Raw genomic sequence first — 21,055 nt, forward strand, 5'->3', positions numbered from 1 at the left:
TGACTTTGCACAACAACATGAATTAAACATCACGGTCGAACATGAATTGCAACATCCAAACAAGTCGCTATCTTTGATATTGTGACATGACATCTACGCGACACTCTGGACTGCCCGCGTCCTGGCGGCCACATCTTCAGGCTTTGTTCTTCCCAGACCATCCTTTCCATAAAAGTCCATCGGATATACCTTCTTATCTCCTTCCCATCCTTCTCTCTCTCCCAACACCACCAACGCCTCGTACGGCGTCAACAATGGTCGTGGGAACGCATAACCCCAGTCGATACTCAGTCTAGGGCATGCTACTTGCACCCAGCACTCAACGTCGTCCATCATTCCCAACTTTCCCGGGAAGATCTCGCTGAGCAGCAGGTTCACCCATGGTATGCCCTTCTCTTGCAACCGCTGCTCAATCATGGTCATTGTATGCGGGTTTCCTTGTCTTCCGAGCGATCCAAGAATCAGCCCCCATTTCTTTGCTTTTCCTGCTGACCTGATGGCATCACTTCGCAAAGACATCATCTGCTCGTGGTCATATGTTTCATGTGTCAACCTCCTCGAGTAGGGATCGTATCGGTACGCAGGTATCGTCGGGTTGTGAATCATTGCACTTTCCAGATGGAAGCGTCCGTCTCCCAGATATAGAATCGAGTCAATCTTGTCCTCGTCCTTGAGGGCTGGACTTGTGCAACCCAGAATCTCGCCTTTACTCAGCGGTGCAATCTGCGGTATCACGACGTCGTAGCCCGCGTTCCGCAGCTGTGGAGCCGTACCATGCAGCGTCGCGTTGAACTGAATGGTGCCAACCATGGCGATCCTAGATCCTGGTTTGAAGTTTCGTTCGATGGTCGCCAGGAGATGTGAGACGTCAATACCGATGTCGACGAAGACGTATAGCGTCTGGATCTGCGTCACGCTGACAGGGATCAAACAGCTGTGCGCGTAGTGCACCAGCATGTCACACCCCAATGCGCGCGCCGTGTAATCGTCTATGCAGCATGCGCCATATGTCACGTCGCCCATGATCAATGTGCTCGTGTCCTGGCAGAAGCGTGTGATGATGTCGGATATGGTCGTCGCAAACAGTAAGAGGCCTTCGGGAAATTGTAGCGCGATTTTCTTTGCTCCTGCAGTGCGGATCTTGTGGATGGTCTTGTGGATTTCGAAGTTGTAGTTGGAGGGGAGTAGGGCAACGGCTGCGTTGATGTCTTCATCGTTCAGAATCTCGGGAGGTACTTGGTTCAAGGCACGAGCGCTCCTTCTGGGTGCGGCGACTGCAGATTGCTATCAGTACAGCTCGTAATCAGACCATAGCAAGATGCGCACCTTGAACAGCCCCGCTGTCTTCGATACCGCCGCCATTTGTCTCGCCTTTGGCCGCTGCTTTTTCTGCTGCTGCCCTACGTCCGATGAATCGCTTCTTAGGTTGCTTAGACACGGCGATGGCCTCGCCATCGAGCTCTGGTGTCGAGAGATCTGCTTGTCGTCGGTCTTGCTCCATTTTGTTCTTATTCGAAAAGTTGCGCCCATGTCCAAAAAATATCATGATTACCTACGGCATCGGCGCCGATAGCCGCCGACGCCGCGCCGTCGTTCTTCGGCCTTGGCTCCCGTCCTGCCGCCCCCGCTCTCTCTCTCCACATAGCCCGAGGCATGACTCCATCTTTGTGACTGTTGTTGGTACAGTGTACTTTGCATTGCGAAAAGATTATCCTCCATTCGACTCGCTCCTGAGCTGCAGTCTCTCTGGATCAAAGACCATGTCTGGAACCATGCGTACACTGAGACATCCTAGGCTGCCTAAGCCTCTGAGCAGGCGATGCTTCTCTATCACTTCCAAACGATTTGCAGATCAGGTCAGAATTGTTGAAGTCGGACCCAGAGATGGCTTGCAAAATGAAAAGTCATCCATCTCGTCTGATGTCAAAATTGATTTGGTCAGGAGACTCGCGGCCACCGGACTGAAGACCATCGAGGCTGGCTCGTTCGTTCACCCAAAGTGGACTCCGCAAGTGAGTATGTCCAACTTCAACATTTCTCACTGACAATTGACACTGTATAGATGGCAAGCTCAGACAAGGTGCTGCAAAATATTCTGCAACAACCCCCTCAGTCGACCGAACCCGTAACTTATCAATGGTTATTGCCAAACATAAAGGGTCTAACCAACTTTATCTCTACCCACAACCAGTCCTCGACCAAGGGGACCAATTCTTACCCAACTCCTCCGCCATCTCCTGTTCATGACTCTGGTCCTGCACTGAATACATCATCTCAGAATCCGAATGACATGCCCTCTGCGACTTCTGGAGCCGCCGCCATGGATGCAAAGTCAAGCGTCGAGCAGCCGAAGCATGAAGTTTCGATCTTCCTCGCCGCGACTGAGTCTTTCTCGCAGAAGAACACAAACTGCAGCATCGCCGAATCGCTTGATAGGTTCCAGCCTCTGATCACTGCCGCCAGAGACAAGGGCTTCGGTGTACGTGCTTATATCTCCGTCGCTCTAGGTTGTCCCTTCGAAGGCCCAGATGTCGACCCGCACAAGGTGGCAGAACTAGCTGCTAGTCTACTTGAGATGGGAGCCGATGAGATCTCAGTCGCGGATACCACAGGAATGGGCACAGCACCTCGCACAAGAGAACTGCTGCGTACTCTGACCTCAGCAGGCATTCGCAATGACGATCTGGCCCTGCACTTCCACGACACTTTTGGCCAAGCGATGGTCAACACCCTTGTGGGACTTGAGCATGGTATTCGAACGTTTGACTCCGCTGTCGGTGGTTTGGGTGGCTGTCCTTATTCGCCAGGTGCAACTGGTAACGTCGCTACAGAAGACCTGGTCTACTCGCTAGAAAGCCTTGGGGTCAACACTGGTATCGACCTTTCTGAGATTAGCAAAATTGGTGACTGGATCACCAGCGAGATTGGCAAGCCCAACGAAAGCCGCGCAGGGAAAGCAACCCTTGCTAAACTGAGACGAGCCACAGGGTAGGAGTGCTACCGAGGGCAAATCAATCTGTCTTGATTTGAAACATTCTCGTGCAGAGCGCCCGAGATGCTGGGCTTGCACTAAACTGCGTGCAGGCGACATGCAGACGCTGCAACGTGAAGTTCGGGGACACCAGAAGCCGTCAGCAGGTCCATGCATAGAGTACCTTGCCAAATGTGCCGCTGCCCGACAGCACATACAATAGAAAAAGCAATCCAATTACCAGTCAATCACTGCGCTTCCAAACACAACTTCACACTGACAAGCTTTCGAATCATGGATGTTTGTGTCAATTCTCAGATCATCGATGTCTAACAGCCAAGCACGGTGAAGCTTGATCGGGCAGTACGCCATTTTCAGGAACAAGCTTTTTTGCAACCTCGCATAGTGGATCCGTGGAGCCGTGGTGACCCGTTTAGTATCTGAGTGCAACATCAGCTGAACTCGGCCCATGTCCTGCGTGTACTTCCAAGAGAGTGAATGTAAATTCTCCCGGACATCTGACTGTCGATCACACTGGTGCTGTGTGACGAGACCTTGAACCTGTTCGGGGGTGTCAGGATGCGGAGAGATCTAGCGATGTGTTGCCAAAGCCACACACGCCAGGCACGCCATCGAGCCGCAGACGAGTGGGCTCCACACCCAAAATCCTAAAAGCATCTGGCTGCACGTGGCCCTGACCTAGCCACCCTTTTTAAAAGCCAAACGTTAACCACAGCGAAGAGCTTCCAAGAACTCGAAAGCCGCTCGCGGCTCGCCGTGGCGCACCTGATGGTTCATACTAGATTCCGTTGGATCTTGTTTGGTCGTTGCAACGTCGTCTATGTCTTTGCATCGCTACCTATTGCAGCAGCCAGCCGACCGTTTTGGATTACTCCTTTGTGTACAGGAGGTTTATTGTCGGAACGTTCTGTAGACGTCCGTTTGACTGGGCGGGGAGATATGCAGCGAAGCGCCGGCAGAGACAAAGATAGCCGAGTGGGATTATCGACAGGCTTGACGGATTGGCGCATTAATTTGCAGTATGCACGGCGGGCCGGCTTGCTTGCGCGGTGTGCATCACTGCATTGCGAGTGCACACGGTGCAGTGATGATGCACGCCGAAGGATTCGACGTGGCTGGTTCATCACGAGATTGAGATTCGACCATCGAATCGTTGCGGTGTAAAGGCGTTTAGGGCGCAACATGGCGGTTTGCCAAGTTCAACGGACGTGCAGGCATCATCATTTTTCTCTCCTGAGTTTCTTTTCGTGGTTTCCCCACGATGTCAATCAACTCTCGCGAAAGCCTCGGTGTTCCCACAAGACGGGAGGGTGGCGCTCAAAGGTACGAGACGACAGTTTCAAGGTACGGATGTCAACCGTAGGTGTGGTCTTAGCTACAACTACTTCTTGTTGTAGCTGAGGCAAGGAGTCTCACAGCGCTGGACCGTGATCAGAGCCTTGTCACTGCCAAACATGCAGGCTGCCGATGGATGGAATGCTTAGAAGCTCTGCAGATGAAGATTAGATGCAGATGGCAACAGATGTCAACAGATCTAAGCAGTCCAATTGGTGCACCGCTCTCGCTCCTTCCCGTGGCAGGCCTCAATGCTTGGCTCGGCAAACCCCCATTATTTCCTGAATCGTTTCCGTATCCTCCACACGCCGCCTGCGCTACCGTTCGACAGGGGCGGGCGCCATAATGCCGATCTCTTTGGCTCATCAAAAACAGCTACGCCAAGCAGATGTAGGTGTGCGGCGGCCCTTCAGGACTCTGGGTTAGGGTTCTGTGAGAAGCGTCGTCCATCCGACTGCTGGCATTTCCCCTCTCGATTTTCTTCTCTTTCCTCTTCTCACTTGCAGCCTGTTTCGTCGCGTGTATCCCATCAACACCCCCGAGACTTAGCAGCCTCCATCCACCGCTCATCAGAGCTATACTAGACATCTTTCCTACACAACTCCCCCACCTTGTCTCTGTTCGCTTGGCACTGTGTCTGTCTGCGCGCGTCTCACGTAACCACAAGTAAGTCTTCTTCCTTCGCGCTATCAACACAACACCACGCGATTCCTGCTATAGCTGCTCCCCGAGACTGACCAAGCACAGCGCTCTTCCCGTAGTCCCTCATGATGGCATCTCAGACGTCTCCAACGGCGGCTATGCACCCCCACCATGTTGTCCAGCAGGGTCGAGGTCAACCCAATGGCCTTGTTGCCTTGCAGCCACCTCAGCAGGCCAAGCCAGCATCGCATTTCCTCCAGCAAGCAAATGAGGGCATTTGGCTGCAACTTGGTACGTTTCCGCGTATTCGTGTTTACCTCTAGTATGACGCGTTTACTAACACGTCCCAGGAAGTGTTTCCGAGTTGATGGGTGAGCTTGATAGCGCAACTCAGGCCTATGAGCGTGCTCTTAGCTTCAACCACCACTCGGTCCAGGCCATGCTTGCTATATCCTGCATTCTTAGGTCAAAGGACCAATTTCCTGCTGCTGTTGAGTATCTCAAGCAGATTTTGAGAATCGAGAATGCCAATGGGGAGGTTTGGAGCAGTCTTGGTTCGCGACTACCTTTCTCTTTCTCTCTGCTTCCAAGCTAATCGCGTCTAGGCCATTGCTACCTCATGATGGATGACCTGCAACAGGCCTATTCGGCATACCAGCAAGCGCTGTATCACTTGCCAGACCCCAAGGTTTGTCTACTCCTGCTTATTCAATGTCGTCGCTCTCACCAATATTAAATACCCGGCAGGAACCCAAGCTCTGGTATGGCATCGGTATTCTTTATGATCGCTACGGCTCCCTCGAACACGCCGAAGAAGCCTTTTCACAAGTCATGCGCATGGACCCTCGCTTCGAGAAGGCCAATGAGATATACTTTCGCCTCGGTATAATATACAAGCAGCAGCAGAAGTTCCAGCAAAGTTTGGAGGTTTGTCAATTCACCGTCCTTCGCAACATCTAGATTACTGACCATGATGCAGTGCTTCAAGTACATTGTCAATGACCCTCCTCGCCCATTGAGTGAAGAAGACATTTGGTTCCAGATTGGTCATGTTTACGAGCAGCAGAAAGAGGTAAGGCGACCATTCATCACATCTCGTCACCACGACTAATACAAGGTCTAGTATGATTCGGCTAAGAGCGCTTACATGCGCGTCCTCGACCGCGACCCCAACCACGCCAAGGTCTTGCAACAGCTCGGATGGCTGCATCATCAACAAAGCACCAGCTTCAATAGTCAAGAGCAGGCCATCGAATACCTCGAGAAGTCGGTCAACTCGGACCAGACAGATGCACAAAGCTGGTACCTTCTTGGTCGCTGCTACATGTCTCAGCAGAAGTACCCCAAAGCTTACGAGGCATATCAACAAGCCGTCTATCGCGATGGTCGCAACCCGACGTTCTGGTGCTCAATAGGAGTGTTGTACTATCAGATCAACCAGTACAGAGATGCCCTGGATGCCTACTCCCGCGCCATTAGGCTTAACCCCAACATCTCAGAGGTCTGGTATGATCTCGGCACCTTGTATGAGTCTTGTAACAACCAGACCAACGACGCGCTCGATGCATACTCGAGAGCTGCCGAACTCGACCCCACCAATGTGCACATCAAGGCCCGTCTCGCGCTGCTGAAGGGCCAGCCCACCAACGGCCTGCCCAACCAAGCAGGTGCACCACTTCCTCAGGATGTACCTCCCCAAGCATACCAGCCAGGTGCTCTAGGCGCTGGTCCGCCGGCCCCTCAATGGGGAGCTCCTCCTCCGGGCCAAGCTCAAGGGGCTCAACAGCCACCACTTCCCGCAGGTGGAGACTGGTCTCGTGCTAACCGTCTTGCCGATCTCCAGAACCCTCAGAACCCTGGTGCTCAGCCTCAGATGTTGAACCCGTATGATTCTAGAGATCGCCTTGCTCAGCATGTGCCTCCTCGTCAGCCCACTCCCCCGAAGCAAGAACCTAGACAGTTCCAGGACCAACCTCAGCGTCCACCTCCGCCAGCCCACAGAGGCTTGTCGCCCTCTCCCAAGGTGCTTTACAATGCTCCTGGGCCTGGCGCATACCCTCCTGCACCTCAAGCTCAGACTCCTTCTCAGCTTCCTCAGCCCCTGCCTCAGCAACAAGGACCCGCTCCCCCTAACCGTATTGCCAACCCCAATTATGGCCCGCAGTCGTCCAGTGTGCCTCCTCCAGCTGTGAGCATGGGTGCACCTCCTCCGGCTCAAGGTCAAGCCTCTGGATACCCTAACAGGATGGGCAGCCCTCCCGAGATACGTCCCATCATGGAGAACCAGAACACCTCTCCCAACGGCAAGTTTGGTCGTCAGCCTTTTGAGCACCATCCTACATCTGGTACTCCCAGCATCGCTGGGGGTGCTCCTCCACCTAGTGCAGCTATGCATGCAGCAGAGGCAGCAGCAAGGGAGCGCGAAGACCGCCCTTCGACTGCTCCTCCCAAGAGACACAGAGAATGGGAAGATGATGCTTCCAGCATGAGCTCTCAGAAGAAGCCTGCGAACGAGGAGAGTCGTTCGCGCCTGGAAGATCCTAGCAGCAGACGTGCCTCGCCGCCAGACCGTATGGATCGCATCCCCAACTCTCCTTATAGAAGCCCGTCAGAAGTGCGACGCGCAGAGGACCAGCGTCGTGCTACCGATAACTACCACCCATCAGAGGCTGCACACCACCCGCCAGCTCTTGGCCCACCTCAGGTGAAGCCTCAACCTCAACCCTCTCCACGTATTGGCGCAAACGAGGAGCGCAGAGAGCAGCACACCCCAGCACCTCCTGCTCAACAGCTTCCCCCTCCTCCTCAACCCCAACCTCAACCTCCTACCCAAGCTCCGACACCTGTTCAGTCTCAACCACCACCGCAGCCGCAGCCTCAGCAGCCCCATCTGGAGCCCGCCGCTCGTAAGATGGAGATGGACGAGGATTATGATGACAGTGGTGATGAAGACAAGAGGCCCGTCAAGCCTCAAAGCGAGAGAAACAGCCCCAAGGCGAGCAACGGTGTCAACCACGATTGATGGCATATTCTCGTACATTGTTGTGATTGCATGCGGTCTTTCACGGACGTGGGATTACAAGGTTAAACTTCTCTGTAAAAAGTAACTTCCGTATTCATATGTTCAATTCTTTTGTCAATGACCTGATGTGCCTGACCAAATATCTACAACACCCTAAAAACATTGAACGTCAAAGTCGGCTCATGTCCGAATCTTGCACATCTCGGCTTCCATGTGCGGAAAGTGACGTTTTTGATGCCTCATCGATGTTCTGAGCTTGCAAATTGGCTGCGGACAAGCCTGCAACTTTTGAAGCGAACATCCCAAACGACGTCTGTACACGTATCTCCCAGCCATGCTTCATGCGCTGCTCGTCAATGTTGGAGGACATCTGCCACTCGAGAGGTGGGTACATACGAGTAAGATAGCGCGCCAAATCTCGTCAAATCACCTTGAGCCTCGGCATCATAATGTCACAGCGTCACAGGTTATCAGACTGCTGTAAGAAGATCATCTTCAACAACGCATGCATAACCGATGGCGGGATCAGGATCCGCTGCCCATACCATTGAGAAAAAACAAAAATTGATCTCTGGAAACGCAGGCAGCTGAATTAACATCAGCCAATGGCGGTCGCTGGATTGTGGATGCCTGGTCGTACATGGCCCCCTTTGACGGCGTTATCTCAAACAATCGCCGGTAGGAGCTGTCCCGGCGCGGCGCTCCAAAAGGGTAGGTGGATAAATAGTACAACTACAAGACTACAGCTTTGGGGTGTTTGTATTCGTACTCCCCTTACGCGTTTTTCGGGCTTGCGCTGGGGATTGATTCGTCATTTTTTCCATTTTACATCATGACGGCTGGACCATCGAAAGACACAATTGAGGTACTCGAAATTGAGCAACATGAACCAGCGAGCAGCAAGTTACCGGCAGTGCTTGAAACAGAAGTGACGCCGCTTTTGGCACGCGATCTGGGCTCTCTCGATGGAGCATCACTGGACAATGGGCCACGTCGGATGAGCCCTCGTGCCATCCTGATCATCATGGGAGTCTTGATCTTAATCGTTCAATGCGGTGATCAGTTCTCGCAAGCGCCCTTGACGAGGATCCAGGAGTCTATCTACTGCTACCAGTATTGGGAGAAAGAGGATCCAACCAAGATTCTCGTACCAAGATCTGCTATTGGACCAGGCGCACTTGGAGGTGTTGAAGAGCGATTGTGCAAAATTTCCGAGGTACAAGGAAAGGTTGCAATGCTGAAAGGCACTCAACAATTTCTTGACTGTGTTCCTAGTGAGTTGATCTTCAGGATTGAAAGTCGGTCTATTTATTGACTACATGCAGGTCTCATTCTGTCGATTCCAGTAGGCATTTTAGCGGATCGCTGGGGCAGAAGACCGATCATCGTGCTCGGTATCTGCTCTTTCCCTATTCAGATGGTCTGGCAATTAGTTGTTTGTAAGTTGTGGTAGACCCTGCCTCGATTGCCTGCTTTCTGGCCAAGGGTCACTAATAGCCGGGCAGGTTGGTTCTGGCAAACATTCGATCTGCGAGTCGCTTGGTTCTCATCGCTGGGCAATCTTGCTGGTGGAGGCTCGCCGGTACTATCAGCTTTGTTCTTCGTCATCATCTCAGACGTGACAACTCAAGAGACCAGATCTGCAGTCTATCTGCGAATCTTCGCGGCCAACCTTTGTGCTAACCTCATCTGCCCACCCATAGCGGCCTGGATCATGACATTCAACCCCTTGATCGCGATATTCCTCGGCATAGTCTGCTTCGCCATCGGTTGTCCCATGTGTCTGTTGATCCCAGAGACGCTTGGGTATCAGGACTCGAACTCCAAAGCCAGCGAATTCCAGCAGAGCGATGAGGAGAGACCGCCGCTAGCTTCGAAGAAAGACGCCAGAAACTTCCTGCAGCGATGTTATGAGCCTCTGATCGAATCGACTCAGTACTTCTTACAGGATAAACGTGTGATCTGCCTCATCTTTACCTTCGTTCCAGTAATGTTGACGACGACCGCTGTTCCCTTACTGCTACAATACACGAGTACCCGCTACAGCATGAGTTTCTCACAAGCAACTCTGTTGCTTACCGTCAAAGCTGGGGTAACGATCGTCATGTTCCTAGGCATGCAATCTTGGATCTACAAACTCCTCGCCAAATCAGGTCTGAGTGGACGAAAACGAGATCTCTTCCTCGCACGTGGAAGTGCTTGCTTTATGCTCCTCGGCATTGTTGCCGTAGGCTTATCTCCAAACGCAATCCTCTTTACCATCAGTCTGATGATTGCTACCCTTGGCGGTGGCTTTCCGGTGTATCTGAGATCTTTCTTGACTGAGTTGGTCAAGCCGAACAAGGTCGCAGAGCTGTATACTGTGATTGGTGTTGTTGATACTCTGGCTCTTATGGTTGGCGGTCCTCTGTTTGCTTGGCTGTTTGAGCGTGGCTTGCAGTTGGGAGGCGCATTCGTTGGTCTGCCGTTCCTCGCGCTAGGATTGATCTATGCTGCCGTCTTGGTCTTTTTGCTGAAGATCGGTCATTCTTCGAAGGAGAGCACGCTGGAGGATAGTAGCATATCTGATGAGTAATGTTTAATGTGAATATGGACTTTTATTGCGCCGCAATTTAACACACTCAGTTTAACTTCTTCATCCTACTCACATTGAGGAGTCCTGAGTTTGGATCGATTGTTCGCAGTAATGCAGATTGCGTTGCGCAGAGTTCACCCTGACCGAGCTGAATTACTTCGTTGATTGTAGCTGACTTTGATGATACAAAGACACAAAGCATTTGAAAACCCGAGTCATGTCTCGCGGAAGTATGCAAAACGTTTGCTCTAGCTCCTCTGTTGCTCTGCTGTTCAGAATAATGTCATGAGGATGTCAATACTGCTGTCAGTGTCACCCTGACTAACACAACTTTCGACCGGAAATATGATCAAGCAATGACAAGAGAGTCTTGACCTCCCGAGTCAGTGTTATAATTTCTGATAGCTTAGAGAGGCCAACAATTCAGGCCTAAAAGATTCTCACGTGCCCTGCTTGGTCCGGCGTTTTTCGGGTTCGATCTGGGAGAGTCATTTCAAAGACACTTCATAGTTTCACGCCATCGTGACGCTTTCCTCGGACCTGCATCCCTCCTTCGACGGAACCACAACCTCCCCTTGTGCCAAATTCTGTCAATTTAGCCATCTCCCACGGCCATGCCTAGAATTATTTTTGGTCTGTAGAAATGCACAATGTTTTCCAACATCGGCCTAGTCATCCGGAGAGAGGCACTAACTATTACGCTCTCAATGGAGGCTACCTCTGCAAATGTTGGAAATCGTGCAATTCTACAGCCATACGCGTGACAAAGTTTAACACACGGGAGAAAGACGACGGACGAGATTAGGAAGGAGGTGGAGAGATGCTGGTTGTGATGGGCGTGGCAGCGACTTCCCACACTGCGCGACTTCTCAAATGGCAACAAAGTCCAATCATTCACTTGATTCAAAACAAAGACGGACCCGCTTTCTTTCTCATCTCTTTCCACAAACACAACCTTTGTCATCCATCACTACACTCTTCGTACCACCGCCGTCCATTACCATACACTCCGCTCATCGACGACATCGACCATCCGTTGGACCCGTTCGTCATCACTACATGCCGAGAGACAATTCTGGACAAAGACTTTACTCGTTTTGCAGAGGCTGTCACACGGCAGCTTTTTGGTGCGAACGCCGACGTCCCTCACTTGAGAGAGCTCAGTGCGCTGTCTTCCTACAACAAGCTGAGATTCATCCAAGCAACCGTCCCAACAAACCATACCAACGTCTTACGGGAAGGCTTCTCGTACAGCAGCAGCGACGATCCCATCGACATTGAAACACGCGCCGCCGAGACTCGCAAGATGCAGAACGAATCGAAGAAGATCTACATGGCAACAACTGGCAGGTACAACTACGTCTGTGCGAACTGCGAGACACCCGAAGCATACTCATGGCATCTCGTGAAGGGAGTCGACGACGACAATGGCGACAGAATGTGCCACCGTTGCGATGCGTACTACAAGTCATACGACGAGTACCCTACGCCGGAGGAAGTCGACCGTCTTGCAACGAAAGCGGCAAACCTTGTAGCACTGGCTGCCAACCCTCCACCACCGGGATTCTGTCAGAATGGTTTATGACATGAGTTCAAATCGAATGTTCGCAGTGATGCAATGATACTCCTCAAGATCTATATACCATGGCCTCAACAGGCTTCAAATTCACCAGTAAGTCGGTGAGGACTGGAGGCTTGATCTCTCAGTTCTCCAGTGATGACCATCAGTGACAGTGGTCGACGAGGCAAGGCAGCAATAGCTGAAGAAGCTCGTGAGCTCCATGGAGCGAGTGAATAGCTGAATTCACTCGTCGTTGGAAGCCTTAAGGGAGCCACAAATAACTTCCTCCGGCTGCTTTCAACGCTCTCCACGACATCAACATCAACAGCAACAGTTGTTGGTTGATCAGTACTTCCTTTCTCGTGCCTCAAGTCTTTCTTCTTCTTCAATATCACTCACAGTCTTCATCACTCTTTGCTGCGCCTTCTCAATTGACGCCTGCGCCTTCAAAACAACTTCTCCGGCTTCTCTTGAACAACAACATTAACACGCGCATTAACGATCTCACGCGCTCTTAACATGACGACTTGCACTCCCATCAACCGCGTTGATGACACCGCTAGCGGCACGTCCTCTAGCGCCTTAGGCGGCGGCGGCGGGGGTGACGATAGCTGCAAGAAGCCTAACCGCAACAACGAAGGTCCTCTTGGTCACAAGGATAACACTAATGACTTTGACATCACCACTGCTGGTAAGTCTTCAGATCTTCAGATCTTCAGATCGTTGACCAACGTTTTTAGGCTTAATCGCAACCTTCGTAGACTTGTTATACATTCGCCAGTACATGCGCAGCGCCTTAATCTCTAGCACCATCAATCCCGGCACCCTCGGCACCCATGGCGGTGTCTTCGCTGATCAACACAACCGTCGCCTTCACCTCATTAACGAGCTCGACTAGGTTAACGCTCGTGATGCCGAACTCGCCGTGCTTAGCCACTCCTACCACCTAGGCTCGATCTTCCAGCAGGCTGCCCGCGGTTCTGTTATCCACGACGATGACTGTTGCACCTAGTGTCGCCGCAACAGCTCCAAGAAGTTCAGCACCTGCCGCACCCTTAACAGTGGCACCCGCGATGTCAACTTCGGTGCCTGCAGCAACTGTGCTTTCACTAGCCACCCCGAGCTCTGTGATTTCTATGACCACAGTATGTCATGTCCTTGAGCAACAATTTTCGCAGACAGATACTGACAAATTTCGCAGGCCAGTACGAGTCTTGGACCGCCTCCAAGCAGAAGACCACCAACCTTCGCAAGGCCTTGGTCAAGAAGAACTCCCGTGGCACTGTCAGAGGTCCTGGTTCGGCTGCTCCTGTCCCGTCTTACAACGAAAGCGGCAAACCTTGTAGCAATGGCTGCCAACCCTCCACCACCGGGAGTCTGTCAGAATGGTTTATGTGGCATGGACGGCAACTCTACCTGGCATTGGACTTTCGCTCATGGCTTCTATCTGTGCGATGCATGCTAGGTGCATGCAAGGGAGAACAACGATGAGCTTCGCACCCCAAGACGCCACAAACGTGCCTCACGCAAAGAGAATCTGCCTTGCGCCAACAATCTCTGTGGAGTTACAGCAGCCCAACGATGGGCGTGGTCGCCAGTCAAGAACAGCCATGTCTGCAACCCCTGTTCGAAGTGGTTCAAGAGAAAAGGGGTTTGGCCAGACAGAGCGTCCGGCAAGGATGTGAGCAAGAAGGGAAAAGGAAAGAAGTCTTGATTTGGAGGAAAGAGTTCTTGATTTGGGAGGAATCGGAGGGAATTCTATTGATATTGCATCGCACAGACTGCGCTACAGATATTCATAGGCGAACGCAATAACACAAGCGGTATATCTTACATTATGGAGGGAGTGGTACTCATTTCATTGCCTCAGTAAGCACCTTTGGAGTAGGATAATGCTTCAGTCCATAGAAAAGCCACCAGAAGGTGACAATAATCAGCACACCCACCAAAATCACAGAATTGTAGTTCATCAAATCTGGTGAGACGGGCATAGCATAAGGGAAGCAGAACATGATGTTGAAGAAGACGATCAACACACAACCTAGGGCATTAACTCCGAAGCCCCACTTGCCCATCCAGAAAGAGCCTTTAGGTGTGTACTTGCGGCCGGTGATAAGGTGAGGGAAGATGGCCAGGAAGTAGCTGAATGCACACAAGACGATGAAGGAGCCAACAAGATCGTTGAAAGCAGTGCCCGAGGCAAGAATGATGGCACCGAGACCGGTAACCAGGATGCCGACAAGGATGGTTGCTGGAATAGGGCAGGAGAGATCCTCGTTTACAGAAGAAAAGAGTTTGCCGAAAGGTGTGGCTTGATCGCGGGCAAGGGCCCACCAGGTGCGACCAAGAGACAGGGTAGTCGAGATGGCGCAAATCATGATGATGAGGAAAACGATGAGCAACAGGCAGAAGGCTCCACCAGCATTGCCAGTTGCCTGGTGGTAGATGACGGCGACAGGAAAGGAGCCAGTAGTGTTGATGACTTCATCGAGGTCGCTGACTGCGTAGAAAAGTGCGATGGCGTACAAAAATGCGGTTATGGCTCCAAGAGAGACCTGTGCAAAGATTGCTCGTGGAATATCGCGGCGTGGGTTGGGGAGCTCTTCTGCCATATGGCTCACACTGTCGACGGTAGCAATGGTGAAAGAGCCATTGAGCACACCAGTCAAGAAGGCTACTCCACCGCCCCAGCCGGTAGTGTTTTGCCAGTCTGACCAGACAAAAGTGCTGCTTGCATGTGTTTTCGGTGTCGCAGCTAGTACGATGATGCTGACAACTCCACCGACGATAAGCAAGAATAGGCCGACATTTTGTAGAAGTGGCAGGAAGCGGTTGCCGAATATGCAGAAAAGAACACAGAACCATGTTATCAGAACGTAGGTCAGGTAGGTGTGCCAGGCCTCAAGGACGAAATCGGGGTTGAAGAGCGAGTACATTTGAAGGACGACGTTGGATGGGATTGCAATGATCGAACAGAGATCGAATATCCAACCAGCAAAGTTGAGAAAACCTGAGAGTTTTGTCAGCGAAGACCATCACCTTCGACGAGCTATGACTTACCAGCGAAGAACCCAATACTTCTTCCCCATCTTGGACCCGCAGTGACCGACGCCCAATGGTATACACCTCCAGCGGTAGGAACTGCTGAAGCAAGCTGTACTCAGGTTAGTGACACTGTACTGATGCGTGTATATAATGTCAAGTATACCTCAGCGATAGATGCTGCAATGATACCATAGTAGATGCATGCAGTGATAAGTTCGTAGAGAACGCCAGCAGGACCACCATTGGGTAACGAAAGGATCAATGAGCCAGCAAAGGCTACCCAAGCAGAGTCGATGTTTAAAGCGAGACCGCAAATTTGTAGAGGACCATAATGCCGTTGCAGTTGATCTCGATGGCCCGAAGCGTTGACTGTGTGTATGATCTCGCCAACTCCATTTTCCAAAGACTGTCTGGGTTCGGTGGATCCTGTTGGTGGTTTCTCGCCATACTCGAGAGTTTTCTCATCTTTGGTAGACATGGCTGGTGGATGCTTTCAATGCATTGACTTTGAGCCGATGAGTAAAGGAATGCATAAGATGCTGGCGAGACCGTGTTAAAGAGCAAAAGGAATGAAAAGGCATCGAGAAAACCTTCAAGCCAATCTTGCGTATGGATAATAGGTCTGTGTAAGTGAGCAACACTTTTGTTCGTGGCCCTATGAGACGACTCGTAGGGTTTCCGATAGGTGCCGCGTCTGCCAGGATCTCATTCGTCGGGTCTTCATGCAGGTGCTATCGCAGGCTGCCTCCACATCGCGGGAATTCATATCTTGAGTCTCAGCCCGGTACAGAGTGTGGGTTGATTATGAAACTTGGCGCAACCAAGGGCGCGCAGGATGGCAACACAAATTCTCGATCGCATGTCTGACACGACGCCATGGAAGACTCATCGTCCATCGAACTCGCTGCCTTACACGGCTTCCTTCATTGGTGGCTTATAACTCGACATATCGAGGCGGGTCGATTGACCTGGTTGTCGTCAGGCTCAGGAGTTGATCTCGTTACACCTGTCTCTTCTCGGCAGGTCGGTAGAGATGATATCAAATGTTCATGGAAATTTGTTTTGCCCATATCGACAGGCATTATTGTACGAGGGTGACGACCCATACAGGGTCTCGTTTGGGATCTTTGAAGTTGCCTACTCGCGTGGCATCGGAAGCAAGAGCAATCAAGCAGTGGTCTGTGTACTGCCCTCGCCCCACATTCTGTGCCTCATTCAACAACACCTCCGGCCTTCGCATTACTATATAACGAATGCCTACTTGTAATTGATTGAAAATCCCTGCAGTTGACCTAATTTGCAAGCATTGAAGTCAAAGACGTGACCACACTGTGGATTCACTACCTTTGGGTTCGAAGCTCGCAGTTCAAGCCAAGGACACCGTGAGGCGGGGGTCTCGTTACCGACCGTTATCTTGCGACGACCATCCACGCTGCCAATCTTCTTGATCTTGAACAGTCACAATAAGAATGCCACACCATGAATTCTTTTTGCGATGGTGTAAAAGCCTAGCTCGTATCTGGATACCCGATCTTATGCACCAGGATGATAAAAGCATAGATGGCGGCTGACATGGCTTTGTAGTCATCGCTGCTTAGCCATGCGACTTAGTCAACCCTGCTCAATCTACCCCAGCAGATCCTCCTGATAAGAAGAATCATGCTCACAGGGCCCTTGTTCAGTAGGTTAAACACTCTGCTGTCAGAGAGTCAAGATCCACTTGACTCAACACTACTGCCGCCGGCCCGTCGTCTATCGTCTACACTGTCTTTCCGTACCTTTATCGGGAGTCTGCTTCTGGATACTCAGCCCGTACTTTGTTATGTTCGGTTTGCGCCCAACAGTGTGACTAAACGTTCTTTCTCATGGCCAACAATTGACGTTGATTCCTGAGTGGTTACAACATCATGTTACTTATCACCCATTCAATGTAGATCTCTGTTCGTTGCATCGGCCTTGTACTTGATGTCTTGGACAGCCATTGCTGAGTGATTCTGGGCACCTTTCTACACTGTTCTGATTTCAATCAACCTTACCGCATCATGGACAGTCGTCAAGATGGCACCGAGAGTGCCGGCTCGTGGCTGCCAAACTTCCTCCGCAAGTCGACTGATTCGAAATTTCAAGAACCAGATGAAAGAACCTCTCTTCTTCCCAAGCCTGACGATGAGCCAACCATTGGCTCAGTCGACGACTTTGATGACGAGGACAAAAGCAGCACTCAGCTCATTATCCACGAATTCTGGGTGCTGCTCAGCGGATCAACCCCTGTCTTCCTTGCATATATGCTGCAAAACTCTTTGCAAACTGTTTCGGTTCTGGTCGTTGGACGATTGAGTCCCGAAGCACTAGCAGCAGCGGCTTTCTCCTACATGTTCGCCATGGCCTCTGGTTGGCTCATTGCTTTGGGAGGAACCACTGCCATCGATACGCTTGCCTCGGCGAGTTTTACTGGAAGCAAGGACAAACACGATCTGGGGATCATCCTCCAGAGAGCACTGTTCGTACTTGGCTTGCTATACATTCCGGTGGCTATTCTATGGTTTTGCTCGGAGCCTGTTTTTAGAGCTCTTGGCCAAGACGAGCAATTGTCGCACGACAGCAGCAAGTTCCTCAGCGTTCTTGCGCTCGGTGGACTTGGATACATCTACTTCGAATGCTTGAAGAAGTTCCTGCAAGCACAGGGTAAGTCAGACATGAATATTGAACTTCTGACACCAGCTGACGACGTGTAGGCATCATGCGACCTGGCACATATGTTCTTCTCATCACCTCGCCGATCAATGCAGGTCTGAATTATCTTTTCGTCTACACCTGCAAGATGGGTCTCCTCGGGGCACCTCTGGCCACAAGCATATCGTATTGGCTATCGTTCCTCCTCCTTCTCGCCTATGCTCGCTTTGTCTCAGGCTGGGACTGCTGGGGCGGATGGTCAAAGAAAGCTTTCCAAAACATTGGCACATTCACAAGGCTTGCTCTACTTGGAGTCGTCCACGTAGGTACAGAGTGGTGGGCCTTTGAGATTGTGGCTCTTGCAGCAGGTAAACTCGGAACCATCCCTTTGGCCGCGCAATCCGTCATCATGACCACAGATCAAGTCCTCAACACCATCCCCTTCGGTGTTGGAGTTGCAACATCAGCACGCGTAGGAAATCTCCTAGGAGGCAGAAACGCGAAAGGCGCAGCACGTAGCGCCAATGTAGCTGCTTGGTTATCCATGATCCTTGGAGCCCTTGTTCTTGCACTCCTGATGGGCGTCAAGAATTTCTACGCCAGAATCTTCAACGACGATCAGGATGTGATCAAGCTGACTGCAGAAGTCATGCCCTGGGTCGCCTTGTTCCAGATTGCTGATGGGCTCAACGGGTCTTGTGGTGGTTCTCTGCGTGGAATGGGACGCCAACATGTTGGTGCTCTGGTCAACATAATCAGTTATTACTGTGGTGCCCTGCCTTTGGGAATCTGGTTGGCCTTCCATGGCTGGGGTTTGGCAGGTCTGTGGGTTGGTCAATGTATCGCTCTGTACCTGGTCGGGTTTGGTGAGTGGGCGATTGTTGCTTGGAGTAATTGGGACTATCAAGTCCGCAAGGCTTTCGAAAGGATGGAGCATGAGGAGCAGGTCGAGTCTGGATTGGCGAACAATGTTGAGGGCTACCAGGGTGAGGAAAGTAGATAGCATTGGGCTCATCCAGCATCAAAAATATCATAGTACTATAGATAATACAATCTGACCAAATTTGACGCCTGAGATGCTGCTTCTGCTGTTTCGGTGATAGACTGCTTGATGCCAAGAGCACCATACCTGGTTCTATGCGATGACGAGGATTCTCAGCCCTGGTAAGGAAGGAGTGCCTGATCAGAACCATATCACCGGATTAGGAAGCTGGCTTGCATCCACACCAATCCCTCGATCTGACACAACTTCCGATACCACGACCATTTAGACTTTCTGCCACGCGATACGGCAAGTTTACCAATCCAGATTATTGACAGCGGAGAGATAGAGTGGTTGGAGTACTCGAGTGATGCACCGACGTCAGTGTTATAAACCCTCTTTACTAACCCCAGCTTTTTCGCGGCCCTGCCAACCCCACCACTGCACGAGTGTAGATCACTCAACTCAAGCCGGAGATATCTACGAGGGTGCATATCTGCGGCCGCCGCCTTCTAAGGCCGGTGTGTCAACAACCAATGTGGGGTATGATAGATTGATATCGTGCTTTCTCTGCTGTGACACCTTCGCGCGATCACCAGTCCCGGGAAGATGATGTCGGATCGCACGACACTGACGACATGATCTCTGCTCGTTCTGAGCTCCCTTGTGTAGCTTAGCTTGTGTTGACAATCTTGACAGGGCGTGGTTAGGTAAATATGGTAAGCTCGAGGTTGGTTGCGTAGGTGTTTTTCCTGTTCCTGGCGGCTAGCTGGAGGATCGCAAGAGTATTAGTTGTGAGTGAGCTGCTGCGGTTTTCTTTCTCTTCTCTTCATACTTCTCAACAACTCTATCTTACTATCCCAATCCTCTTCATCTTTGAAGGGTACAGCTCAAGATGTTCAAGTTGGTCACCTTTGCCGCTGCATTGGCAGCTGGTGTTTCTGCACACGGCGACCATAGCCAAGAGGCTTTCAAGGAGGGCCCTCACAAGTCTTTGTGGTACAATACCCTTCCTGGTGATGGTGGTACTCAGGCCGATTCGGTCTTTTCTGGTATTTCGACTTTTGGTCGTATCGAGTACCACCCCTGCCTAGCTAGCGATGCCAGGAAGTACGACATTGCCTTTATCGGTGCCCCCTTCGACACTGGCACTTCGTACCGTCCTGGTGCCAGATTCGGTCCTAGCGGTATTCGTCAGGGTTCGAGACGTCTGAACCTTTACGGAGGTTTCAACGTCCCCCTCCAAGGTTTGTACCAACGATGACATGCATCATAATATCAAGTACTAATTCGAATTACAGCGAACCCTTTCAATAGCTGGGCCACTGTCATCGACTGTGGTGATATCCCCGTGACAAGTTACGACAACGAGTGGGCTCTCAAGCAAATCGAAGAGGGCCACAACAGCATCCTCATGCGCGAGCCCGCCGCAAACGCACACATGACTGGCCCCAGCAAACACGGCAAGACACTTCCTCGCGTCATTACCCTCGGCGGAGACCACACTATCACGCTGCCTCTTCTGCGCTCCATGAACAAAGCATACGGACCCATCACGGTCATCCACTTTGACTCCCATCTCGACACCTGGAAGCCAAAGGTTTTCGGAGGCGCACCCTCCAAGACTGCCTCTATCAACCATGGTACGTACTTTTACCATGCCGCAATGGAAGGGCTACTGCGCAATGATACAAACATTCATGCTGGTATCCGCACAACCCTCTCGGGCATGTCCGACTACGAAAACGACGGCTACTGTGGTTTCGAAATCGTCGAGGCTCGCGAGATTGATACGATTGGAATGGATGGTATTATCAAGAAGATCCACGATCGTGTTGGTCACGATAACCCTGTCTACCTCTCCATCGACATCGACTCGCTCGACCCTGCCTTTGCTCCTGGAACCGGTACCCCTGAGACAGGTGGCTGGACCACCCGTGAGCTCCGTACCATCATCCGTGGCCTGGAGGGCATCCACCTTGTGGCCGCCGATGTCGTCGAAGTTGCGCCTGCTTACGATACCAATGCCGAGTTGACCACCATGGCCGCTGCCGACGTTTTGTACGAAGTTATGGTACGTGAAATGAAGCCCATCGCATCATCTTGAAGTCTCGCTAACAAGTTCCCTCTCTAGACACTCATGGTCAAAGACGGCCCCCTCTCCGAGTTGTCGGTCGACAGCAAGAAAGAGCTGAAGTAGAGAGATGAATGAACGAATGATTGGGAAG

The 21,055-nt window shown here is 51.5% G+C and overlaps 9 protein-coding genes across 9 annotated transcripts; 7 read left to right on the forward strand and 2 right to left on the reverse strand.

Moving 5' to 3' along the window:
* Positions 1–30: 30 nt before the first annotated feature.
* On the reverse strand, positions 31–1,501 carry M438DRAFT_298857 (diphthamide biosynthesis protein 1; the record flags this gene model as incomplete). The annotated part of the gene is made up of 2 exons (XM_029902007.1): positions 31–1,274; positions 1,327–1,501. The coding sequence occupies 2 exons, from the start codon at positions 1,499–1,501 to the stop codon at positions 94–96; spliced, it is 1,356 nt and encodes a 451-aa protein (XP_029759769.1). The 3' UTR covers positions 31–93.
* Positions 1,502–1,652: 151 nt separating this feature from the next.
* M438DRAFT_397903 (hydroxymethylglutaryl-CoA lyase) lies at positions 1,653–3,139 on the forward strand. The gene is made up of 2 exons (XM_029909328.1): positions 1,653–2,012; positions 2,063–3,139. Exons 1-2 carry the CDS (start codon positions 1,761–1,763, stop codon positions 2,990–2,992), a joined length of 1,182 nt encoding a protein of 393 aa, XP_029759770.1. The 5' UTR covers positions 1,653–1,760; the 3' UTR covers positions 2,993–3,139.
* Positions 3,140–4,883: 1,744 nt separating this feature from the next.
* M438DRAFT_36584 (TPR-like protein) lies at positions 4,884–8,076 on the forward strand. Its single transcript, XM_029907829.1, has 7 exons — positions 4,884–4,993; positions 5,075–5,260; positions 5,320–5,523; positions 5,575–5,657; positions 5,708–5,896; positions 5,949–6,041; positions 6,093–8,076. The coding sequence occupies exons 2-7, from the start codon at positions 5,095–5,097 to the stop codon at positions 7,989–7,991; spliced, it is 2,634 nt and encodes an 877-aa protein (XP_029759771.1). The 5' UTR covers positions 4,884–4,993; positions 5,075–5,094; the 3' UTR covers positions 7,992–8,076.
* Positions 8,077–8,988: 912 nt separating this feature from the next.
* On the forward strand, positions 8,989–10,566 carry M438DRAFT_275731 (MFS general substrate transporter; the record flags this gene model as incomplete). The annotated part of the gene is made up of 3 exons (XM_029900807.1): positions 8,989–9,265; positions 9,317–9,434; positions 9,489–10,566. The coding sequence occupies 3 exons, from the start codon at positions 8,989–8,991 to the stop codon at positions 10,564–10,566; spliced, it is 1,473 nt and encodes a 490-aa protein (XP_029759772.1).
* Positions 10,567–11,147: 581 nt separating this feature from the next.
* M438DRAFT_36882 (uncharacterized protein) lies at positions 11,148–12,612 on the forward strand. Its single transcript, XM_029908069.1, has one exon. The coding sequence runs from the start codon at positions 11,387–11,389 to the stop codon at positions 12,149–12,151; it is 765 nt and encodes a 254-aa protein (XP_029759773.1). The 5' UTR covers positions 11,148–11,386; the 3' UTR covers positions 12,152–12,612.
* A 716-nt stretch (positions 12,613–13,328) lies between these two features.
* On the forward strand, positions 13,329–13,883 carry M438DRAFT_346523 (uncharacterized protein). Its single transcript, XM_029905695.1, has one exon. The coding sequence runs from the start codon at positions 13,513–13,515 to the stop codon at positions 13,810–13,812; it is 300 nt and encodes a 99-aa protein (XP_029759774.1). The 5' UTR covers positions 13,329–13,512; the 3' UTR covers positions 13,813–13,883.
* A 97-nt stretch (positions 13,884–13,980) lies between these two features.
* Positions 13,981–15,650, reverse strand: M438DRAFT_336189 (amino acid transporter; the record flags this gene model as incomplete). Its single annotated transcript, XM_029903863.1, has 3 exons — positions 13,981–15,137; positions 15,188–15,281; positions 15,336–15,650. The coding sequence occupies 3 exons, from the start codon at positions 15,648–15,650 to the stop codon at positions 13,981–13,983; spliced, it is 1,566 nt and encodes a 521-aa protein (XP_029759775.1).
* Positions 15,651–16,867: 1,217 nt separating this feature from the next.
* M438DRAFT_366262 (mate family transporter) lies at positions 16,868–18,848 on the forward strand (the record flags this gene model as incomplete). The annotated part of the gene is made up of 2 exons (XM_029907866.1): positions 16,868–17,857; positions 17,908–18,848. Exons 1-2 carry the CDS (start codon positions 17,215–17,217, stop codon positions 18,846–18,848), a joined length of 1,584 nt encoding a protein of 527 aa, XP_029759776.1. The 5' UTR covers positions 16,868–17,214.
* Positions 18,849–19,722: 874 nt separating this feature from the next.
* M438DRAFT_336191 (Arginase/deacetylase) lies at positions 19,723–21,027 on the forward strand (the record flags this gene model as incomplete). The annotated part of the gene is made up of 3 exons (XM_029903864.1): positions 19,723–20,074; positions 20,129–20,901; positions 20,962–21,027. 3 exons carry the CDS (start codon positions 19,723–19,725, stop codon positions 21,025–21,027), a joined length of 1,191 nt encoding a protein of 396 aa, XP_029759777.1.
* Between the last annotated feature and the right edge of the window lie 28 nt (positions 21,028–21,055).

This window comes from Aureobasidium pullulans (genome assembly GCF_000721785.1).
Source record: "Aureobasidium pullulans EXF-150 unplaced genomic scaffold scaffold_11, whole genome shotgun sequence".
Classification (NCBI taxonomy): Eukaryota; Fungi; Ascomycota; class Dothideomycetes; order Dothideales; family Saccotheciaceae; genus Aureobasidium; species Aureobasidium pullulans.